Genomic DNA, 24,315 nt, shown 5'->3' on the forward strand with positions numbered 1-24,315 from the left:
AGCTGCGCCAGGCTCTGTGCTAGGTACTTGAGCATACTTAGATATTATCTCCATTTCATAGGGAAGAAAACCAAGGCTTAGAGAGTTCAACTGAATGGCCCAAGATCATACAATTAATGGGCTTCCCTGGTGGCTCAGATGGTATAGAATCTGCCTGTAATGCAGGAGACCTGGGTTCAATCCCTGGGTTGAGAAGATCCCCTAGAGAAGAGAATGGCAACCTACTCTGGTATTCTTGCCTGGAGAATTCCATGGACTGAGGAGATTGGAAGGCTACAGTCCATGGGGTCACAAAGAGTTGGACATGACTGAGCAACTAACACATACTAGCTCAAGAATGACCAATTAGACTTAACCATAAACCACTGAAAAGAACTTTAGGAGGAAAATGACTAAGTAGTTTGATGTACAGAGAGATAGAAATGTCTCTTCTTCAAAAAGAGGTGAGGAGGAGAGTCAGGGAATTCTTTGTGAAGATGAAATTACTCTAGGAGGTGGCCAGTCACTCCATGGACAATTGAGAGCTGACTAATCTGGAACAAAACTTTTCCCTTTCACTCCTTTCATTTTACATATATATTTAAACATATAAAAAATAAATACATATTATATATATATGTGTGTATATATATGCATGTTTATGGTATATAAATGAAAGTAGATAAATTGTCATTATTTGGAAGATAACGTGGTAGGCATGGGAGAAAAGCATTTTATTTGATGATATGTGGACCATAAGTACTGGAGAAGGAAATGGCAACCCCTTCCAGTATTCTTGCCTGTAAAATCCCATGGACAGATGAGCCTGGTGGGCTATAGTCCATGGGGTCTCAAAGAGCTGGACATGACTGAGTGACTAAAATGATGATGGACAGTAAGTAAATTCACAGGTTTTTAATATATAAAGAATGAATCTAGTAGAAGAAGGCCCCTTATCAGTGTTGAAAATGATAGCACATATGTCCTTTCACCAAGTTTAGCTACAGTTCTCATAATATAAAACTAATCCTTGAAATGCTTGGTAAATGTGCTGATTCTGGGTACAGATGAATCCACCACTTCTGAAGGCTTGGTATGGACTCCGATTTAGGTCTCCAATACATGTCCAGTGATTTTTGGTGCCCTTGTGGGAAATACACCATTTGGCATGATCCTGATAAGAGCTGAAATAAGAGTGTCTAGATATCTTAATTGCTTTGATATTGTAGACATGGTGAGGAAGGGAGCAGTTTGAAGGAAGCTCTTGTCTCTTTCGCTGCCAGGTTTCTGTTAGCAAGTGTGTCTTCAACTGTTGAGCCATCCAGGCTGCAAAGATGTCTAGAGTTTATAAAGAGAAAGATAGTGAGGTTAATATTTATTCTTAGATAAATCCTAAAAATATCCTCAGGAAGAGAATCATCACTCATGCCTGATATGTGGATGTCACAAGCATAATAAATACAATATAATTGAGAGAGTGAATGGGAGAACATTTTGTAAATGCTAAAGTGATATGAAAATAAAAGTTATTATCATTATTACTAAGATGATATTGGTGCTGAAAATGTCTTCTGTTCTGCACAAACAAGGGAGCAATATATGGTTTTGTCCTGAAAAGACCTTTGGAAAGACTAAGGCTGGAGAAGTAATCAGAGGCCAGCATCTAGAAATCTTTATAAGCCATGCCAGAGTGTATGAATTTTCCTGAAATCAATGGGAAATTTTTTAATACTGTATTTTATTTATGTATTCTAAATTAGTTAATTTTATTTATTTATTTCTGTTGCTCTGGATCTTCATTGCTGCATGCGGGCTTTCTCTAACTGTGGAGAACAGGGGTTACTCGCTAGTCGCAGTGCACAGGGCTTCTCATTGCAGTGGCTTTTGTTGCGGAGCACAGGCTCTAGGCTCATGGGCTCAGTAGTTGCAGCTTGCTGGCTCCTGGGCAGGCAGGCTTCAGCAGCTGTGGCTCATGGGCTCTAGAGTGAGGGCTCAGTAGTTGTGGTGCAGGGGCTTAGTTGCTCTGAGGCAGGTAGAATCTTCCTAGTTCAGGGACTGAACCCATGTCCCTTGCATTGGTAGGCAGATTCTTATCCACTGTACCACCAGGGAAGTCCTCAACAGAGAATTGTTTAAGGAATGTTAGTGGAGGAATTAATAGAAACTGATTTATGATCATAAATATCAACTGAGAAACCATGTGCAGGATGAATTGAGAAGACTACATTAGATTGAAGAGAGGAAAAACACGAGGTTGTCATAATAACTGTGATAACAAGCACAAGTGCAGACTATGGCCATGACAGAGAGATAAATGTGAGAGTTATTAAGGACCTGGAACTGATTGTATTTGATGATTTGATATGGGGGGGGGGGACAGTGAGAAAAAAGAGGGACTGAGAGTTTCCAGGTGACTATGCAACAAAAGTCCGTCTGGTCAAGGCTATGGTTTTTCCAGTGGTCATGTATGGATGTAAGAGTTAGACTGTGAAGAAAGCTGAGTGCTGAAAAATTGATGCTTTTGAACTATGGTGTTGGGGAAGACTCTTGAGAGTCCCTTAGACTGCAAGGAGATCCAACCAGTCCATCCTAGAGGAGATCAGTCCTGGGTGTTTATTGGAAGGACTGATGCTGAAGCTGAAACTCCAGTTTCAGCTGGAGGCCAAACTTCACATGGCCACCTCATGCAAAGAGCTGACTCATTGGAAAAGACCCTGATGCTGGGATGGATTGGGGGCAGGAGGAGAAGTGGGTGACAGAGGATGAGATGGTTGGATGGTGTCACTGACTTGATGGACACTGGTTTGAGTAAACTCCAGGAGTTGGTGATGGACAGGGAGGCCTGGTGTGCTGTGATTCATGGGGTTGCAAAGAGTTGGACATGACTGAGCGACTGAACTGAACTGAACTGATGCAGAATGAGAAAGGGGGTAAGATATGTGAGGGATAGTGATGAGATGAGTTTGACATGTTGAATTTTATGTGACTCTGCCACTCACTGTTGAATACATCTGTCAGAACACAGGCCTTGGATGAAGATCTAGATTTGGGAATCTCTCAAGGGCTAGCTCAGAGAAGACAACGGCAACCCACTCCAGTACTCTTGCCTGGAGAATCCCATGGACAGAGGAGCCTGGTAGGCTACAGTCCATGGGGTCGCTAAGAGTGGAACACGACTGAGTGACTTCACTTTCAATTTTCATTTTCATGCATTGGAGAAGGAAATGGCAACCCACTCCAGTGTTCTTGCCTGGAGAATCCCAGGGACAGAGGGGCCTGTTGGACTGCCGTCTATGGGGTCACACAGAGTTGGACACGACTGACGCGACTTAGCAGCAGCAGCAGCAGCAAGGGCTGGCTGGAATTGCCTCAAATGCATTGTAGATGAGATAAGGATCAGTAGAGGACTACAGGGCAACCTAATCACATAAGGATTGTGCAGAGGAAGAGGGCATGGCAGAAGAGACTTAAAATCAGGAGGAAGACCAAAAGCCTGTATACTGCCAAGATTCAGGGAGGGAAAAGTTCCAGAAAGGAAACAGTTCCAACTGTGCCAAATTCTGCAGAAGCCATTTCTGTCCTGTTAATTTGGGATATCTAATGCCTACCACAGGACTTGACAAGTAGTAGGCATTCAATAAAGTTTATTCACTATTAAAGGAAGGAAGCAAGGAAGGAAGACTGAGGTCAATTAAGGCTATCATGGGTGACTGGGGATAGATACAGAGAAGCAAGACTGCAGTCAAGGAGCAGTAAGCAAGTAAAGATCCTGAAGAGTTTCTTCAAAATAAATTTAGAAGAAAAGAAAAAAAACCCAAAAAAACAGATATAGGGAATCTAGAATTGAGGGAGGATTTTTTAGGAATGTTCGGGGCTCATAGAGTAGATGGGCTAAAGTACAAGAGGGAGAACAGATTGAATGTAAGAATCCATGTATTAGTTTCTAGGGCACAGAGGGGCACTGCTTCTGTTGGGAAGGGAGGAATCTGGTAAAAAGGAATGAAAGTAGAAATGACTGTTGAGGGTGGAGTGTGCGCTTAAAGTGGTTTCTCCCTCTATTTGCTCTGTGAAGGAAAAAGTGAAGATGAGTGAAGAGACAGGGAAAGGTAAAGGATTTGAGAGTAAGGAAGGCTTAAAATAATTGCTTAGGGAGTGAAAGAAAAGGAAGACAGCTTGGTTCTGTGCCCAACTGAGGCTGGAGACTGAGTTTTTACTGGCCTCTAGTTAGATGGTTGTGAGATACTTTTTTTGGATGGATCAGCAATCCTTCTATTCAAGTGGCTATTGTTTGAATTGATCCTTGATGTCCCTTTTCCCTTTCCTTTTTTGTCTTCCCTCCTTTTCTACTTCTAGACTCCTAAATAATCAGTATATGTGCTCTTTGCATTCCAAAGTGAGTCCAACAGCACGGTTACAACATATTGTTTTGATGATGGTCTTTCTTACCGTCAACAAAAGAATCAGACTTCGCAAAATGGAGGAATTTTTGTCCCTGGGCTGACTGAAGTGTGGTCAGGTGCCGGCCTGGGATCTCTGAGGAGCTGGATCCAGCACACAGCTGGGGCATGTGGATGAGTTTCATGTGAAAGGTTACAGGGATGCAGCAGCTGTAAATATTTGGGTTGTAGACCAAGAGCTGAGAGTCTGAACCACAAACAGTAAAGAAAAGTTGAGAATTAAGCTACAAACGGAAATGCTTGTTGGTACTTTAGATCTTGTTGTGAATTAAAAAACTGAACAGAACAAAAAAACAAAAGTGAAAGTATTTCCTTCTTTAAGCCAATAGCCTTCAAACTTTTAATTAAAATAGTTGACACCTGTTGAGCACTCCCTACTTTTTACTACATTGGTTTACTGATTTAATCATAAGAATATTACCTTTATTATTGGTAAGTTATTTTATCACAATCCTCATTTTATAGATAAATTAATGGAGAATTTATGCCCAAAGCTATAAAACTTGTAAATGAAGGAGTTGATATTCAAACCCAGGCAGGCTGGCCTTGGAGACCATGTGTTTTTTCCCCTATGTGTAAACATACAAAAGTAGAAAACACCCATATACTGATCATCCAGCTCCAAGAATGACCAATTCATCACCGTGCACACCCAGTCTCTATGCTATTAAACTCTCTAATCTTTGCAGGAGCTCAGCTAGCTAGACTAGGGCTTAATTTGGGTAAGAGGCTCAGTGATCCTTTCCATCAGATGGAAATTTGATTAAAAAAAAACATATTTGAAACCTCCTATATTAGAACAAATCACTGTTTACTATTTAGCAGCTCCCTCAGTAAAAAGTGATTGGTAAAATACCATTACTACTTCTCCTCCTCATTTGTACTTTGGATTTTTCAAGTCCAAGTATTTTTGGCCACTTGAGCTTGAGATCTTAAGGGAAAATCATCTGGTTTAGGCTCAGAAGTGTCACATTGGTGGCCTGTAAGCAACATGAGGTCTGCACAATTTAAATAATAAGATGGAGACCATATCAGAAAATCAGAAGATCTCTTTCTCTCTCAATTTCTCTTTCTCTCTCTCTTTTCTGCTTTATATCTTCCCCTAGATTTCTGCTTCCTCTGAAAAATATGGAGATGTAGGTCTTCATTCTCATGGAGCCACAACATAATGGAGTTGCAGCTTTCTAGGAAAGCTAGTGGAGAGTCAACACCCCATTTTGTCAAATTCCCCACTGCCCATGCAATGTCCACTGGTGTCACCCAGTTTTGTCACCTGCCTGGCCCCTGTAGACATTTGAAACTACCACTTCTGATCAAGTTCAAAGACTTCCTTGGACTAGGAAACCAAGGTTCAAAAGTGAGCCTGCCCAAGATCTCATCATGGAAAAACCAATATTGGAATCTAGGTATCAGGGTTTATGAATAGAGAAGCAAATAAAGTAATACATTTATTCATAATTTCCAAATCCCTTCTTAAATATTATGTCTTTTTAAAAACACTCTAATGTTACCTATTGCTTCATACTGGTTGTACTTGAAAGTTATGCAGATGCCAGCTTGTCCATTTCGTCTCCCTGTGGGTGGATAATCATAGCCTTCTTCAGGAACTGGAGGAAAATGGGGAATGGAATGAATCAACCAGAACCCCTGGAGTCTGTTCCACAGAAGTACACCTACCAAAGATATAGTAAATACAGATAAATTAGAAAAACAAGCCTCCTTTAAAAAAAAAACAGAGTTCAAAGCTACAACATTTAAGCCCTTTAAACTTCAGGCTAATGTTTCCTTAGGCTAATAATGACAAGGATCATGTTCTTTTTCAAAGATTTCAAAACCAGTTAAGGTATACATCACATTGCCCCATTACTGTTGTTAACCCAACACAAAAGGGAGCTAGCGCAGACACCCTGTGAAGAGTTAAGAGGCATTTCATGTTGAAACTACAAGGAAAATTTGTTTTGGCAGAATGCAAATTTGCTAAATTGGAGTTTGACCTCGATAGACTATATAGTCACCTGGCAAGCTTTAGATAATGTCTTTACTGCTAAGCAGCTAAGCTATTTTCAAAACCCAGCTGAAAAACATAGTTGAAAGAGAAAATATCAAATGAAAAAATGTATTTGCAGTAATTTGTTGTGAGAAACTGATGCTCATTTATGTGCAGAAGTCACCCAATTTTATAAGTTTGAAAAAAAAGAAGCAGAAAAGGGGTGGGGGTGGGGATGAAGGAAGCCATGTTCTAAAGCATCCTAGTTACTTGTATTTTGTAAAATCTCTGGAGCAGACAGTATGAAAGCCAGAAAGGAAGAAAGCTGAAAGATTTTCATCATCTTGTGACATGGCACAAAGAACCCTGTCCAACAGGCACCTATGACTATTTCTGTGTTTGTAAATATATCAGGATAATTTGGGTATGCTAACTTGGCTTTCTAGTTTGCACATGACCATGCAGACATAAAAGTCATACTTGCCTTAGTGTTAGAGTAGAAACCAAATGCCTGCCAGTTATTTCTTTTTCAAAGAACACACTTTAAGAAATCACACTGTTGCTGTCTCAGTGACTGTGGAATCAATACCTGCGTCGAGATGGAAAATGTTCAAAGTTCAGTTGCCTCACAGAGCTGCATGACCTCAGGGTCTCTCTTCTGCCCAGATAAGTATGCTGTTTGTCTGAAATCCTAACTTCCTGGTACAAGTGCCACAGTATATTGGAACACCTGTTGGCAGGGAACTCTCCCATATGACATCAGGTTCCACTCCATTTCCAATCTTCTTTCTGAGCCCTTGTATTAACTAACAGAGTGGAGTGATAATGGTGGTGGGAGGTTGGTAAAGAAGAGTTTGCAGAATGTGGCAGGATGTGGCAAATACGACCATCAGGAGGGCAACTTAGCTAAATCAAAAGCTAAGTTGCTTATGGCATTTGACAGCCATTACAAATTAAATTCTTAATCAGAGTTTGCAAACTGGCAGCCCCAGGCCAAGTCTAACCTGCAGATACATTTTATTATGCTTGCAGATTATTTTTAAAACTTTGAATTCATTGCCAGCACTTAAAAACTCGGATTTTCCACAAACTCCTCATTTTCTCTGGAAAAAAATCACATTTCCATAAGGCAAGCTGAGTGGTAACTGCTTCTTTAGACCATGTGTATACTCTCCAGCTCTCCAGTTACCTGCCGGTTCAGCCCCCTTGGCGTGCTGACATCATTTGCCTGATCCTGAAGGCATTTGATTTGGGAACCTTCTGAAAAATACTTATTGCTGTGGGAAGTTATTCATGGTATATTAATTTGAAAAGAGTTTGAAGTAGTCACTACAAAAGTTTTATAAAAAATGTTCAAAATATATATTATAGAAAAAATAGAAAATATTAGCCGCAACTGGGGGCTTCCCAGGTGGCTCAGTGGTAAAGAATCTGCCTGCAATAGGAGAAGCAGGTTTGATCCATGGGTCAGGAAGATCACCTGGAGGAGGAAATGGCAACACACTCCAGTATTCTTGCCTGGAAAATTCCATTTTCCAGGAGCCTGGTAGGATACAGTCCATAGAGTCACAAAAGAGTTAAACATGACTTAGTGACTAAACAACAAGATTAGGTATAATTAGCTAATGAATATTAGGATTACAAATTTCTTGTTTACTATCATTTTGACTTATTCAACAACACACATACTTACATACATAGTTTACGAATAGAAAAATATAAAAAATCCCTATAATAAAAATCATTATAATATATAATTGTTAACAAACTTACTATAATATGAAAATTATTTTAAAATACCTTTTCTAAAATGTTTACTGTATTTTAAATGGAACTAAGAAGGGTGAATTTTACTCTGTGTAATTTATACTTCTATAAGCTTAACTAAAGTGTGTGTACACACACACACACACACACACACACACACACACACACACACACACACACACACACACACGAGGCTGGCTAGTATTTCCAGTAGTCAAATGCTTGTATTTTTGCCTTAAAGTATATTTTAAAAATATTGAGAAATAAAATGGTATTTAGGCAAAGGATATTTCAAAGTCAAATTATATTATTATAAACTGTGATGCAGGAATCACTCATCTTGATAACTCAGACCATTAAAAAGAAAAGCTATCTTTTTAGTGTGGAATATAAACCTACTAAAGATAGGATGTTTAAGAAAATGCTGACTTCCAGTAGGAAAGAGAAATAAGAGCCTTTGTCATACCTTTGCTGTGTCCATACTTTCTGCTGTAATTCACGGATTTAGGGACTCCATCATTGTATATTAGATAGGCTGTGCTGTTATTCTGCAGGAATATTTTAAGGTTATAATGGCATAAGTCCTTCACTCATAAGCATTTTTTGCTCACAACATTTCTACTAGCCACCCAGCCTACAATACAGAACTTTCATTAATACACATGAGAAATCATCCATTCCCCTAACAGGCAGATTTCCCATCAATTTGAATTCTGTGCCATGCAAGGCAGGAGACAAGAAGTCCGTCCTCAACTTCGCTGCTTGTGTGACAGGAACCCTCTGCTCTGTGATGTGTGTGTGAGGGCAATACTCCTATTTCTCCCAGTTGTTTTGGACTCATGTTTCTGATGAAGCAACTAGTGTATAATAAAGGAGTCCTTAAATATTTGTTCAGGAAATGAAGTAAGAACAACCAGCCAAGGATTACATCTGGGCTCTTTCCATTGATATTATAGGCACAGCACAGAGCGGGCTGCCAGGGTTTGATTTCCTCTGCCTGCTTTGTGCTTTACCACTTGGTCATAGCTTCCTGTTTAATCAGAATTCCTCATTCTCTGCTTCTACTGCCCCTTTGTTAGTGGAGGATTTTTCTTCAATCTATTTCTCTGTGTCACTGCACCTTTCCAATTGACATTCCCCTGCTTAAAAAAAGTGGTGTAATTGAATGTGTGATACTGGATTTCCTCTGGGAAGGCAAAATGCTAGTAAATTCTCCAAACAGTTTGCCAAATCTCTGAGTCAAAGTGAAGCTATTACTTTGATAGTGTCTTTTTGTCATGTTTTGGAAACTTGCTTATATTTGTTCAGTGTCATTCCATTTCAATTGTATCATGATGCAGTGACTTTTAATGAAGCCAATAATGTCAATAGTAAAAAGTCCCAGCTATATATTAATAATTAAAAGCAGGAAAGGACAAACCATCTCTGTAAAAAAGGTCTTTGTTTTTCTCTGAGAAAAAAATAAGAGTCTCCTACAGTTGCTTCATTATTTGATTTCATCTAAAACCATTTTTTTTAAGGCATAAGATAGTCTGTATAGCATTTTTGGCTACTATATTCAGGAATATTTGGGGAAATAAGCTGTTTTCTTACCTGAATTTTCCATAATTGACCATAGCTAGTGTTGGCATTCATATTCTCCACTGGAGAACTCTGACAGTTATTCTATGAGCCTGTGTTGAATGTGGTAACAAGGCCATTGTGTGCCTTTAGGGTACAATGTGGAGGGCCTCTGGGAAGATTCAGTGAGGAACATAATTCTCCTAATAGATGAAGTTTATCATTCTAACTAGGAGTGTAACAATCAACTAAGATTAAATGGGATGTAACTCTAGTGAAGAGAGGCCCTCTCACAAAGAGGAAAAATCATGAACTAACAATAGGGCCTGGAGATAATCATACTAAGTGAAGTCAGACAGACAGACAAATATCATATGATATCATTTATATGCAGAATCTTAAAAAATGATGCAAATGAACATTTTACAAAACAGACTCACAGACTTAGGGAATAAATTTATGATACAGGCATCGGGGGGAAAGGTGGGGAGGAGGGATAGATTGGGAGCTTGGGATTGACATGTACACACTGCTATATTTAAAATACATAACCAACAAAGACCTGCTGTATAACACAGGGAATTCTGCTCGGTATTCTGTAATAAACTAAATGGGGAAATAATTTGAAAAAGAATAGATACATGTGTATATATAACTGAATCACTTTACTGTGCCCCTGAAACTAGCACAAAATTGCTAATCAACTGTGCTCCAGTATAAAATAAAAATAATAATAAAAGAAGAATAGCAGACCTAGTCCTGTGCCTTTGAACATCTTTATTTCTTTAACTCTTAGTTGGATTTGACTTATTTGACTACTGGATGTTGAACAAGAAGGTTATGGTCCCCAGTCTAGCTGGGAATATAATCAGGCAAATATAGGCAACTGTGAGATGGTCTAAGTGTTATTGTCAAGGTATATGCAAGGTTCTCATTTATTGACACAAAAGCAGAAGAAGGAAAGTATTTCCCAGCATAACCCCAGATATTATCTTAACTTGACATTTGAGATTTAAAACCAGTTAGTCTGATCTTGCTTTCTGCTCTCTGTTAGAAGTTCAATTCTGGGTCAGAAGACAGAAAAGTTGTATTTTCATGGTCACTTCTGGCACGTATGTTCAACTTCCAAAGAACATTCAATCTTATCTGGATATCACCCCCTATTGTCGTTATTCTTCTTTTGGCTCTATGCCAATCAAACATGGCAATCAGCCCCTCTACTGTCATTTTCTTCCAGAATCCACCAGTCATGGCATCGTGTGTGAGCAGGGTATACTGAAGCTAGGAAACACTGAATGGTTTTACATTACCCAGCTGACCTGCTTCAGCCTCCCTCCATGTTTTATATACTTTTTAATTCCTAGCTTCCATCTGCATTTTTTTTTTTTTTTTTTAAGCAGAGCAGTTTAGTTCTCCAGCCCTCCTAGGCTCTGGGACTACTTTTGCACTTCCAAAGATCATTGTTATAGTTCGTCAAACTAAGATCCATCCTTCCCAACCAAGATAAATGACAGAGGCTTTGCAGTGTCACCCTTTCCTTTCTCTTCTCGGGCAGTGTGCAATGGGAAAGGGAAGAATATGTTTATTTTTTCGTTGATGGGTTATACTCCAGGTTTTTCCATCACCAACCTTGGAAAGCAGAAGCAGCTGCAAGTAATTTTGATTTTACATAATAATTTATTAATTCAAAACAGGCTTGTTGCTGAGACTGAAGAATTTCTAAAAGCCCCTAGGACAGTGTTTGGAACATCACATGTATTCAAATAGCCTACAAGTAAGTTTTGACTTGGTAACTTGGCTCTGAAGGCTGGTGTTAATGACAGGTGAACACAGTGAGTATTTGCACACACAGAGACAGTTCTCCGCACATTTCAAGTAAATGCTCAAATAGACCTGTGCACTATGGTGTCTCGCTGCAAAAAAAGCAAAATGGTTGTCTGAGGAGTCTTTACAAATAGCTGTGAAAAGAAGGGAAGTGAAAAGCAAAGAAGAAAAGGAAAGATATATCCATTTGATGGATATATCATGGCATCCGGCCCCATCACTTCATGGCAAATAGATGGGGAAACAGTGGAAACAGTGGCAGACATTTTTTTTTTCTGGGCTCCAAAATCACTGCAGATGGTGACTGCAGTCATGAAATTAAAAGACACTTACTCCTTGGAAGGAAAGTTACGACCAACCTAGACAGCATATTAAAAAGCAGAGACATTACTTTGCCAACAAAGGTCTGTCTAGTCAAGGCTATGGTTTTTCCAGTGGTCATGTATGGATGTGAGAGTTGAACTATAAACAAAGCTGAGCGCCAAAGAATTGATGCTTTTGAACTGTGGTGTTGGAGCAGACTCTTGAGAGTCCCTTGGACTGCAAGGAGATCCAACCAGTCCATCCTAAAGGAGATCAGTCCTGGGTGGTTCATTGGAAGGACTGATGTTGAAGCTGAAACTCCAATACTTTGGCCACCTGATGCGAAGAGTTGACTCATTGGAAAAGACACTGATGCTGGGAAAGATTGAGGGCAGGAGGAGAATGGGACGACAGAGGATGAGATGGTTGGACGGCATCACTGACTCAATGGACATGGGTTTGGGGGGACTCTGGGAGTTGGTGATAGACAGGGATGCCTGGCGTGCTGTGATTAATGGGATCGCAAAGAGTCAGACACGACTGAGCGACTGAACTGATGGTGTCTCAGATGGTAAAGAATCTGCCTGCAGTGCAGGAGACTTGGGTTCGATCGCCTTGTGAAGGGAATGGTAACCCACTCTTGTGTGCTTGCCTGGATAATCCCATGGACAGAGGAGCCTGGTGGGCTAAAGTCCATGGGTTCGCAAAGAGTAGGACATGACTGCGCGACTAACACTTTCAGTAGTGCTACAGTCTAACTCAGAATTGTTGTGGGAATTAAATTAGTGGACATATGTAAAGGCCCAGCACATTGTTAAGTGTTGAGTTATTTTACATTTATACTTGTCAATAAGTTGTTCGGGAATGCATAGATGAGTATGAAGTGAAGTGAAGTGAAAGTCACTCAGCCATGTGTGACTCTTTTCTACCCCATGAACTATACAGTCCGTGAAATTCTCTAGGCCAGAATACTGGAGTGGGTAGCCTTTCCCTTCTCCAGGGGATCTTCCCAAACTAGGGATTGAACCCAGGTCTCCGGCATTGCAGGCAAATTCTTAACCAGCTGAGCCGCAAGGGAAGCCCATAGATGAGTGTAACTAGATGTTAATTATTGTTTGATTTACTTGTCATCTCTGGTGGAAAAACAGTATCTTTCACTGGATAGCAGATGTTGCCTGGATGTTGCGAGACTGCTCACGTTGAGGCACTAGGCCTATTTACCCATGTCTCTTTGGCTGGTTAGTTCATTGCCTGATGAGGTCCAGTGTGTGTGCTCAGTCACTCAGTCATGTCTTATTCTCTGTGATACTTAGGACTGTAGCCTGCCAGACTCCTCTGTCCATGGAATTTTTCAGGCAAGCATACTGGCGTGGGTTGCCATTTCCTCCTCCAGGGGATGTTCCCAATCCAGGGTTCAAACCCACGTCTCCTGCATCTCCTGCATTCGCAGGCTGATTCTTTACCGCTGAGCCATCAGGAAAGCCCGATGAAGTCCAGATAGCAGATTTAATCTCCGTTCAGGCAAATGAGTTCCAGGGCCTTGAACTATTTCTTAACCTAGTAACCTAGGTATAGATACTGTAACCCAGTCCTAGTTCTTAACCTACTATTTTGAAAAGGATTAATTAAAAGGAAGACCAAATGGAACCCTTTACTTTTCCCATCAAACTCATCACACCATGGCATGAACAACCCATAACTCATGGCACATTGACCACAGATCTATACTACATTGTAATAGGAAAGAACTCTTCTCTCTAGTTCCTTTTAAAGGGCTAAGATAGCCAGTACTGAGAAAATTGGCAGAGTTTGGCAGCCAAAAGATTTCAATATGTCATTAGTTCAGTGATGCCATTGGACATAGTGCTAAATGTATAAACAATTTGGCATTGCTATGGAGTCTATTGACATATCCCCTAAGGTCTTAGTTAGATTGATTCAGATTCTGAGCTAACTTACTTCCAGTTGCTAGGATTGGGGGTTGGATATGTGAGCAGTTATAACTTTTTGGAAGCTTTGGAGTCTGTATTATGCATTTTATGTGATTCAAATGAATGATTAACCATAACATACCTTGGAGGCAGATGCTTCATACAGTTGTTGTAATGTCCTTCCCAAAACACTCTTGGTGGCATTCATGAGTTGCTTACTCCGACTCCAGCTTCTGGTTGTAGAGTCGAGGTACAGGTACTCTAACCCAGTCTCTCTGCTTTCCTCATCTTGCCTTTTGGGCAACTTATAAAAGGTAAACCTAACAAAGGAAATAATTATGAATTACTAACATTTACTGAGTGTTACCTTTTTTTTAAGTTTTTATTTTTCTTTTAAATCTAGTTTTTAATTGGAAGAAAATTGCTTTACAATGTTGCATTGATTTCTGCCATACAACAATGTGAATCAGGCACGAGTGTGTATATATATACACACATCCATCACACCTTTCTCTTGAGCTTCCCTCCCCTTCTGCCATCCCATCCCTCTAGGTCATCACAGAATGCCAGAACGGGCTCCCTGTGTTGTGTAGCTGTTTCCTATAGCTATCTATTTTACACATGATAGTGTATATATGTCAAGGCTACTTTCTCAATTTATCCCACCCTCTCCTTCCCCTGCTGTGTCCACAAGTCTGTTCTCTATGTCTGTGCCTCCATTCCTTCCCTGCAAATAGATTCATCAGTATCATTCTTCTAGATTCCACATATGTGCATTGATATATTATATTTGTTTTTCTCTTTCTGACTTACTTTGCTCTGTATAACAGGCTGTAGGTTCATCCACCTCACTACAAACGACTCAAGTTTGTTCCTTTTTATGATTGAGAAATATTCCATTGCATATACGTACCACATCTTCTTTATCCATTCATCTGGCAATGGACATCTATTGCTTCCATGTCCTGGCTGTTGTGAACAGTGCTGCAGTGAACACTGGGGTAAATGTGTCTTTTTGAAATGTGGTTTTCTCAGGGTATGCACAGTAGTGGGATTGTGGGATCATATGGTAGATTTATTCCTAGCTTTTTAAGGAATCTCCATATTGTTCTCCCTAATGACTGCATCAGCTTACATTCCCACCAATAGTGCAGGAGGGTTCCTTTTTTTCCATAGCCTCTTCAGAATTTATTGTTTGTAGAATTTTTTATGATGGCCATTCTGATTGGTGTAAGGTGATGTCTCATAGTTTTGATTTGCACTTCTCTAATAATGAGTGATGTTGAGCATCTTTTCATATGGTTATGTCTTATTTGGAGAAATGTCTAAGTATTCTGCCCATTTTTTGATTGGGTTATTTGTTTTTCTGATATTGAGCTGTATGAGCTGCTTATATATTTTAGAGATTAATTTGTCAGTTGCTTTGTTTGCAGTTATTTTCTCCTATTCTGAGGGCTGTACTGACTATTTTCTTGATGGTAGCCACTGTCAAGCATTTAACTATATCATTTCACCTATATCTCACAAAAGGTCTCGAAGTTAAGGAGAGGGATTTGCTCAAGCTTTCTGCCTCTTACATTCCACCCTTACTGTTGCTCCTTCCCAGTGAAGGAAATACAAATCTGACTGTGCGTGTTCTAAAAACATTTACTGGCCTGGTGTGTGAGATCCCTGTGGTGAAAGCCCACATACATTGAAAATGGCTCTTCTATTCTTTCCACAGTTGGTAAGAATGCCAAGGCCCAGGCCTGGACTAGAGAAGTCTTAGATGTGTCTCTGCTGCCTGAAGGGCTTGGCGTGCTCATCTCTTTGCAGCTGGCTGGCTGAATCTGAGATTTGGATTTGGGCATCAGAGTCAGTGGAGGCTGTTTTGAGCCTCTGGCCTGAGCCACATTCTTCAGCTCAGCTTATCGGCACACTCTGCATTGAGGATTCAGGGCCAAGCCCAACCAATTAAGTGCGTGCCTTGCTTGCTTTCCTGTTGTCTCCTGTTCGTGTGTTTCCTTTGGTTGCCTCACAGGATGCAGAGGTGGCTGGACCTGCGTGGTATTCAGACGTTCTTGAATCATCTGGCCCAGGTTTCTCAGTGTGCTATATTCACATTTTGGGGCTCATTGTTCTTCGTTCTGGGGGGCTGCCCTGTGAACCGTAGTATCCTTTGCTTCTCCCTGTCAGTAGTACATATTCCCCCAGTCGTGCCAATCAAAAATGTCTGCAGACATTGTCGAAAGTACCTGGAAGGTGAAATTGACTTTGCCTAGCCAAATACCCTTTAATAGCATGAACCCACATTTAACACTCAAATACACTGAAGCAAACATTGTAATGCATTCACTATTACCACGTAACAGCATTTCACTTTACCCAGAAATTCTTCACTTTTCATTGGGTTCTCACCAGTCTTATGCTTCTATTTATGTTCTTTCCTGCCCTGTCCAGGCTTTCTGACTCTCAGGGCCAGGTCCTCACATGTGGCAGGAAACATGAAATTATTCTTTGATGCTGACCTCATGTTCCTCTGGCCTTTAACTCTCACAGTAAGTTTTAGACTCAAGACTGTGCCTCCCTGTGTGCTCAATTCAGCATTCTCTCTGACAGAGACTGCTAAATAATATGCCCATTCATTTGTGGCAAAAATAAATTTTTTGTGCTGATCACAATTTGATGGCCCACCAATGAAAGGTTTGTGAACTATCATGGCACACCAGTTAAGGACTAGTGCTTTTATAAACAATTTTCCTGGGTGACCATATCCAGTTACAATCTGAAGATTCTTGAATCTATTTCTAGCCTCTGTGCTGAGGTCTAGATAAACCCAAATGCAAAGATGGTTCAGAGACCAACTCCATGTTTTTGAAACCAAGTTCATGATACTGTGCAACAAATCTATTCATGCCCTACTCTTAGGGGACACATTCACACAGTCACAGAAGCTAGCAACCTGCAAGTCTTTCTTAACATCTTCCTCTCTCCTACTACCCTCTGCCCATCCATTATCAAGTCTTCTTAGCTGCTCTTCTGCTTTACTTCTACTTCTTTAACTCGAGTATCCAGACATTGTCTGGATACTTTTCTCACCTATTATGCTGCAGAAGTCTCGTTGGTCTCCATGACTCTGCACTGGTTCCTGGCCAATTGGCCTTCACAGTACTGCCAGTGGGCTTTCTAAAACGCAAATCTGACTTATTCAAGTCCCTGCTTGACGTCCCTCAGTAGTTCCCTTTCAAGGTCAAATTCAGTCTCAGCAATTTAACCCATAAAGCCCTTCATGACCTGGCCCTCGCTTATCTCTCTAAGCTCCCCTCTTGCCATTTCCCCATGTTCTCCTGAAGCACAAACATTATTCAACTGCTTCCAGACTTTCCCCACTGTTTGTTGCCTCTGGACCTCCTCAGTGCTTCTCCATTGGCCTGAAATGCCCTGACATCTCCCTTGTCTTTCTAACTAACTTAAAATTATTATCCAAACTTCTCCCAGAGAAGTCTTTTGGGCTCCATCCTCTCTAATGCCCCATCTATACCCTTACCACACAGCTATGAACTCCTTAAGGGTAAGAACTATGCTTTATTCATATTTATATTTTCAAAACTCAGCACAGGACTGGTGTGTGCTCAGTAACTGTTTGGTGAGAGAGTGACTGAGTGTATCTGTGTCCTCCAGCCTCAACTTTACACAAAGCTTGATGCCAACCATAAAAGCAAACCTAAATACACAGCTATGAACTCCTTAAGGGTAAGAACTATGCTTTATTCATATTTATATTTTCAAAACTTAGCACAGGACTGGTGTGTGCTCAGTAACTGTTTGGTGAGAGAGTGATTGAGTGTATCTGTGTCCTCCAGCCTCAACTTTACACAAAGCTTGATGCCAACCATAAAAGCAAACCTAAATACCCTAATTAAAGAGTGAAAAAGTGATCAGAGCTTTTGGAAAATCCATGACTGTAATGCAAAGCTGTGTTTCACCCCTTTGACACTTCAGGAGATCAGTGGCCTCCCACCCACTCTAACAGCTGCCTGTCCTACCCAACAAACAAGGTCAGCCGAACAGTGCTATGTACCATCAAGCCCTCTTTCTCCTTCACATAAGCATACACTCCACTATCAGGAAAAAGTCATCTATCTTCTCTCCTTTGTCAACTTAAAAGGATGCTGGGAGTGTTCTGTTAGGAAAACCACAAAACAATTGAAGGAACTTGCCAAATGAGAGAAGCTGTCAGCTCTCCCACACCTCTGTGGCCACCAGCTTTGCCCTGCTGAGAGCGTGAATCAGGCCCACAAGGCACTGCTCAGCTCCTTCTCAAGGGAAAGGTCCCTCATTCAGATCCTACCCCTACCTGGATACACTTTCACTTCCTTTCCTTTTATGGGGAGAGGTGGAGCAGAGGTCTCCTTCAGAACACACAGTGAACCAGGTAACCACAAGTAGTTTGGCTTTCCACTGGCAGGCACCAAGCCTTACATTTCATTTACTTACCAATCCACAGCGTCACCGTCTTCATTTCTGCACGATATTTTTGTTGCCTCCAGGATCCCAAAGAGACCAAGGAACAGCACAGTCAGCAGTGTTCCTAGAAGTCTTGCTGTCATTTTCTGTCACCTTTAGTCCATGGCACAGCAGGAAACCTTCCCCTTGGATGGTGAAGTCTGTTTCAAATCTCCCTCAAACTGTGCTGGCTCTGATGTTTGATTCCATTTACCTCTGCCATTTGCTGTCTGGGCATTTTCAGAATGGGATGCATCCTATGTAATTGTGTGATTCAGTCACAACATGCCAGCGTGATTCCTCATGCCTTTGTGCTGAATTGTTGACTGGTTTGCAAAGTCATCAGAAAGTCCTGGAGAGAAAAAAGGGATGTACGGGTAAATGGAGTGAACATCGTGTGATAGGAAGTTCAGTGGACAGGAGAACTCTGTATTGATAAACAGATGTTGAATTAAATCTATTTCATGTGTTTTCCCCCTATGATTGTTTCTCTATGAAAAGAAAAGAAAGTAATGTAAAGTCACTCATTCATGTCTGACTCTTTGCGACCCCATGGGCTGTAGCCTACCAGGCTCCTCCGTCCATGGGATTTTCCAGGCAAGAATACTGGAGTGGGTTGCCATTGCCTTCTCCAGGAGATCCTCCTGACCCAGGGATTGGACACAGGTCTCCCACACTGTAGGCAGATGCTTTACCCTCTGAGCCACTGGTAAGTCCTCTACGAGTTTCTCTATGAGTGAGGGTAACTGTTTGTGGTTCACCCATTAAACAGAAATGACAAAATCTTATGTCTTAATAATAATTAGGATCTATCACTTGTGATACTCTCTATCTTAAGGAAACATTTCCTAAAGAGTGCTTCAAAGGCTTGCTTCAAAGAAAGGGCAAATTCAGAATTGCTTTTAGCAAAGATGTTTACATATCCTCTCCACCTCCTAGTTTCAGCCACTCAGCATGGTGCTTTACTTCAAAGAGGCTTTGCTGTCCAATAGGTTACAATGCAATCAGATAAACATACTGACCACTCTTGCATCAGATCAAATGAAAAATGTTGCAAGCATCAGTTTTGCCCAAATTATTCTTTCTCACTCTTGAAACTGAATCTGAAGTTGAAAACAAAGGGAAAATGGCTCATTACCGTAATGACTATCAAAAGGTGAGCCCATTCTCTTTTTGGAGGAGGGAAGAGGTAGATGGGCATATGAAAAAATTTCTTTAAGTGCCTGCTGATTTTTAATCAATTATTAAAGATGCTGTCATAATAAATAGCAGTTTACTTTATACCTGAAAATATTTATGGCTCTGATCTATCTCTTTGATTATGGATCCAGATTGGATTTACTTAAGAATTCAGACTAAACTGGACCCTTGCAAATTGGATCACTTCTATGGTTGAACTGGAGTTATTCAGGATTCTTGGGGGTTCATAGGAAAGAGAGGGCTAGTTCTCTTATAACAGAATTTTGTGTGAAATGTTCTGGACCACCCGTCCATATTTTCCTGAGGTGCCTTGCAAGTACAGAATTGTGGGCCTTGATCCAAACTTGATAAATAAAAATCCTTCCAGTTGGGTCAGGAATCTACCTTAATTACCAGATTTTTGGTGATCTGCTGTACTTTAAACTTTGAGAATCGCTGGCCTGAGATCAAGGCTGTGCTGTATCTGGTTACCAAATTGGTAAACTGAGAAGCCTTTTTCTGACTATTCCTCCATGGGTATCATATTATTTAATGTATATTTTTACTGCACTCAGATTAAAATGATCTCAGCAAACCCAAGCTTTTCATCAATTTTTTAAAAATTTCATAGCATGAAGTTTACTTTTCTAAGTTAAAGTGAAATAAATTTAATTTTATTCATATTTATCTTGTGATACCTTTTCATATTATGATAATAGATAAATACACTAGACTCAAGACTCATTAATTCATAGAAAATATAAGGAACTTGTTTTAAGTTATGTAAGCTAAAGAACTTTTGTTGAATAAGATATAAAGTAATTCACATTTTCTCCTCATTACACATTTAGCACATGCATGCATACGTGGTCACTCAGTCGTGTCTGATTCTTTGCAATCCGATGGACTGTAATCCCCCAGGCTCCTCTGTCCTTGGCATTTTTCAAGCAAGAATACTGGAGTGGGTTGCCATTTCCTCCTCCAGGGAATCTTCCTGACCCAGGGATCAAACCAGCATCTCTTGCATTATCCTGCATTATCAGGTGGATTCTTTACCAACTGTTCTATGCATGCATCCCACACACTTAGCACAGTGCATGGAAAATAGTAAATGATCTGTAAATGATAGCTAAGATTATTTTTACTTCAACCTGAGCCTTTCCTGTGACTGGGCTTTAGGATATCTGCATTAGGATGGTTTTGCTAAAGCTAATTTTATTTCAAGGTCTGGAAAAACAGGTAGGTTCTTTTCTTGGAGATGTCATTTTCAATAAGCTTTCTTATGTCTTGTTTCTGACCTGATCATGCTGGTTGTCAGTCAACAGCCTTCATTATGCAATCACTAAGTGTCAAACAGTGCACCCCAGACACTGAAGGGATCCAGGGATTTCAACATTACCCTAAAGCCTAAATTCCAGTGTGTCCTGGTTTTTTACTAAAAACAGCAAAGTAATGGCATGGAAAGAAGCACAATGAATTTAATAGATAGACAAAACAAACTGGGCAGAATGTTTTTCACATTACCCACTTTCGAAGCCCAAGTAATACAATTTTATGAAAATACCATGTCTCTGTCATAATGATTAAATCTTTATAGAAGAAATCGTAGAAAATCCCTTCATTGTAACTTAGCCAAGTATAGTGAACAAAGATGAGTTCTTCACTTGGCATTGGGCTTCTTATTTTACGGTTGAAAGTTTGCATTCATTCATCCAGTAATTCTAGAAAATCTGTGTTTTTTCATTGAAGTGTAGTTGATTTACAATGTTAACTATTGCCATGCAGTAAAGTGATTGTTATACATACATATTCTTTTTTAAATACTCTTTTCCATTATGGTCTATCATAGGATATTGAATATAATTCTCTGTGCTATACAGTAGGGTCTAGTTGTTTATCTGTTCTATGTATAAAACTTACATCTGCTAACCCCAACCTCCTACTCCATCCCTCTGCCAACCCTCGCCCCACCACAAGTCTGTTCTCTATGTCGTTGATTCTGTTTCATAGACAGGTTCATTTGTGTTGTATTTTAGATTCCTCATATAAGTGATATCATATGATATTTGTCTTTCTCTTTCTGACTTACTTCACTTAGTAAGATAATCTCTAGTTGTGAAAAGCTCAGTCTTAATTTCTCGAAATTTGCCTCTTTCACATTATCTCTATCATATCTTTCTAGTACATTTTTATACTATTCTTTTCCTAAAAAAATTATTTTTTCATTGAAGTATAGTTGATTTACAATGTTTTGTTAGTTTCAGGTGTACAACAAAGTGAATAAGATACAAAATATTGAGTATAGAGTTCTCTGTGCTATACAGTAGGTCCTTGTTAATTATCTATTTTATATATAGTAGTGTGTATATGTTACTCATAAATTCCTAATTTATCCCTTCCTCCAACCTTTCCCTTTTGGTAACAATAAGTTTGTTTTCTATGTTTGTGAGTCTGTTTCTGTTTTGTAAATACATTTTATGTTTCTTTCGTATATTCTATCTCCTGTGTATCTGCTTTAATCTCTGATTCTTTATTTGGGTCAGTGCCCCAGATCAATCTCTTTGACAAGATTAAATTGTTACTTAATCTGTCTCTTACAAATAACTAATTCTTTCTGTTTCGGTCTTTTTCTTAATCCACTTATTAGTGCATTTCTAGAAGCTCTGTTGGATTCTTTTTCAAATTTTCTTCGTCTTTTTTATGGTTTTTTAATTTCTCGTTCAAGAGAAACTTCTTAATTTTCTCTTTTATTTATGTAAAGATATTAAATATATGATTTTACATTTTGTGTCTGGTAATTCCAGTATCTGAACTCTTTGCAGCTCAGACTTTTCTACCTGTTATTTCTGTGACTCTCTCTCAAGATACCTTGTTACTATGTATGCTTTTGATTTTTCATTATGAGTTCATGTCCCTTAAAGCTTTATATGTGAGAATGTGAGGACGAGATACACTTGGGTTTTTCCAGACCATGGTCTATGCTGGCTTCAGCACAGTGCGTTCATCTTGCAAGGACTCCTGGGTATTAGACTGCTGGCTTTGTTTCTTTAGCCTCAATAACTCTTTGAGGCATGGCTTCCCTGGTGGCTCAGACGGTAAAGAATCTGCCCACAATGTGGGAGAACTGGGTTCGATCCCTGGGTGGATAAGATCCTCTGGAGAAGGGCATGGCAACCCACTCCAGTACTCTTGACTGGAGAATTCCATGGACAAAGGAGTGTGATAGGCTACAGTCCATAGGGTCGCAAAGAGTTGGACATGACTGTGCGACTTTCACTTATATACTACAACATTTTTATGTTTAAGTCCAACTTTAATTTTGTTCAAACTGTTAAAAAAAAACTATTAATATACAGAGTAAAATCTAGAATGTGACAAGCTGAAAAAAAAAGTTGATATGCTTGTTGCATTGTTATTTTTATGAAATGGGCTGAGACAAGCAAAATGGCCCAGGTATTTGTAGCATAAAGAATTGTTGATGAAAATGTGGTTAAAAGAAAAGATAAGGAGAACAATCAGAAGAGGACCAGACAATCTGCCTGTCAGCTATGTGACTTTGAGAAACTTGTTAACATCACTGATGTAGCTTATTTTAAAATAAGTGTTCTTTCCACCAAATCACAGGGTTTTTGTGAGGAATAGATTAGATAATGTAGGTCTTTAATGGATGGAAAACTTTTAAATGTATAGAAGGGCAAATTTCTGCAGTAGCATGTCCACTTCCCTCTTTCTGTTGGGATCAGAGTACTTCCCTTCTTTCCCTAATGAGTGTAGGGACTTTGATGTAGTAAGATAGAACATATCATTTTAGGGCAAATGGGCTGGGTTTTCCTTCTGCCTCTGTCACCCAATAACTGTGTGACCTTGACAAGTACTTAACCTTAAAGTCTTCCTTTGTGAAACTTGAATAAGGATATCTGCTTCACAGTATTCTGGTAAAGGGTTAGAGGAAATCATACATGCAAATTTCCCAACATGTATCAAACCCTCACTAAATGGTTGCTACTCTTATTTTTACTTGTAAGTCTTACACATTAGGAAAGAGAAATCTTTCAGTGTATGCATTTCAGTAGAATTTCCTTCCAACTGCATGTTTGGAAGTCTCCATCAATTCTTTTTATTTTTTATTTTTACAAAGTTTTAAAGAAATATTTATTTATTTATTTATTTACTTATACGACTGTGTTGGGTCATAGCTGTGGCAAGAGGGATCTTTAGTTGCAGCATGTAGGATCTAGTTCCCTGACCAGGGAATGAACCCAGGCCCCTTGCATTGGGAGAACAGAATCTTAACAAGTGGACCACCAGGGAAGTCCCTCCATCAATTCTTTGTTGTGAGATTTCTTGCCCCTAATTCTAGAGGCTCCGGAGGCCTGTTCCAGCTAAGACTATTGCTACCTCGGAGAGGCTGGCAAGAAGAAAATTAGCATTTCCCTTCGCATTTAACAATGAGTTGCTCTTCCTTTGTAACAGGCAGAAGTATGAAAATAACTGAGCACCTATAAATGGAGTCTTCATTAGGTGACAGGTCGCCTTTTCTACAATAATTATGCTTATGAATTTTTACATTGTTCTTGAAACCTCTGCTTGACAAATCCCTTAATGTTAGTTAAAACACTTTGAACATAACTCAAGGCGTATCCCCCCTTGATATTAAAAATGAGCCACTCTGCAACCTAAAGCAACATGACATTTTCTACAAGATATCAATATTTTTCTATCTGACATTTAGTAGATCCTAAGCAGCCAAAAAAAAAAAAAAACCAGTTGCCTCTAAGGTTATTATTCATCATTATTGTTTTTATCATTATATATTATTAAGATCCACCAAAATGATATTAAG

The 24,315-nt window shown here is 39.7% G+C and overlaps 2 protein-coding genes across 8 annotated transcripts in view; one reads left to right on the forward strand and one right to left on the reverse strand.

The window, feature by feature from the left end:
* The window catches only part of LOC122676556 (uricase), a 124,476-nt gene that overhangs the window by 73,054 nt on the left and 27,107 nt on the right, over positions 1 to 24,315 (forward strand). Inside the window, exon 1 of one of the 4 annotated variants that reach the window (XM_043875919.1) lies at positions 19,320 to 19,449. The exons of the other annotated variants lie outside the window; for them this stretch is intronic. Within the exon in view, the coding sequence (XP_043731854.1) occupies positions 19,342 to 19,449 (108 nt within the window). The 5' untranslated portion in view covers positions 19,320 to 19,341. Of the gene's footprint in view, positions 1 to 19,319; positions 19,450 to 24,315 lie in introns of those variants that run through there. 4 annotated transcript variants of the gene reach the window in all.
* On the reverse strand, positions 698 to 19,187 carry DNASE2B (deoxyribonuclease 2 beta). 4 transcript variants are annotated; one of them, XM_043875916.1, is made up of 7 exons: positions 18,989 to 19,187; positions 18,285 to 18,645; positions 13,951 to 14,128; positions 8,657 to 8,738; positions 5,948 to 6,043; positions 4,426 to 4,623; positions 698 to 1,317 (listed from the first exon to the last, which is right to left on the reverse strand). In XM_043875916.1, exons 2-7 carry the CDS (start codon positions 18,395 to 18,397, stop codon positions 977 to 979), a joined length of 1,008 nt encoding a protein of 335 aa, XP_043731851.1. In that variant the 5' UTR covers positions 18,398 to 18,645; positions 18,989 to 19,187; the 3' UTR covers positions 698 to 976. The 4 variants fall into 4 exon arrangements, with proteins under 4 accessions (XP_043731851.1, XP_043731848.1, XP_043731850.1 ...); XM_043875913.1 differs by having other exon boundaries at positions 5,948 to 6,109; XM_043875915.1 differs by lacking the exon at positions 18,989 to 19,187 and adding an exon at positions 18,862 to 18,897 and having other exon boundaries at positions 5,948 to 6,109.

This window comes from Cervus elaphus, chromosome 20 (genome assembly GCF_910594005.1).
Source record: "Cervus elaphus chromosome 20, mCerEla1.1, whole genome shotgun sequence".
NCBI lineage: Eukaryota > Metazoa > Chordata > Mammalia > Artiodactyla > Cervidae > Cervus > Cervus elaphus.

What these genes read in the sequence shown, in the direction of transcription:
- DNASE2B (XM_043875913.1), bottom strand. Translation starts at nt 18,397, where the DNA reads ATGACAGCAAGACTTCTAGGAACACTGCTGACTGTGCTGTTCCTTGGT. An exon ending in GACGGTGACGCTGTGGATTG is followed by an intron (nt 14,129 to 18,284) that starts GTAAGTAAATGA and finishes TTCCTTTGTTAG; the next exon opens with GTTTACCTTTTATAAGTTGC. An exon ending in CAACCAGTATGAAGCAATAG is followed by an intron (nt 4,624 to 5,947) that starts GTAACATTAGAG and finishes TTTGTGGTTCAG; the next exon opens with ACTCTCAGCTCTTGGTCTAC.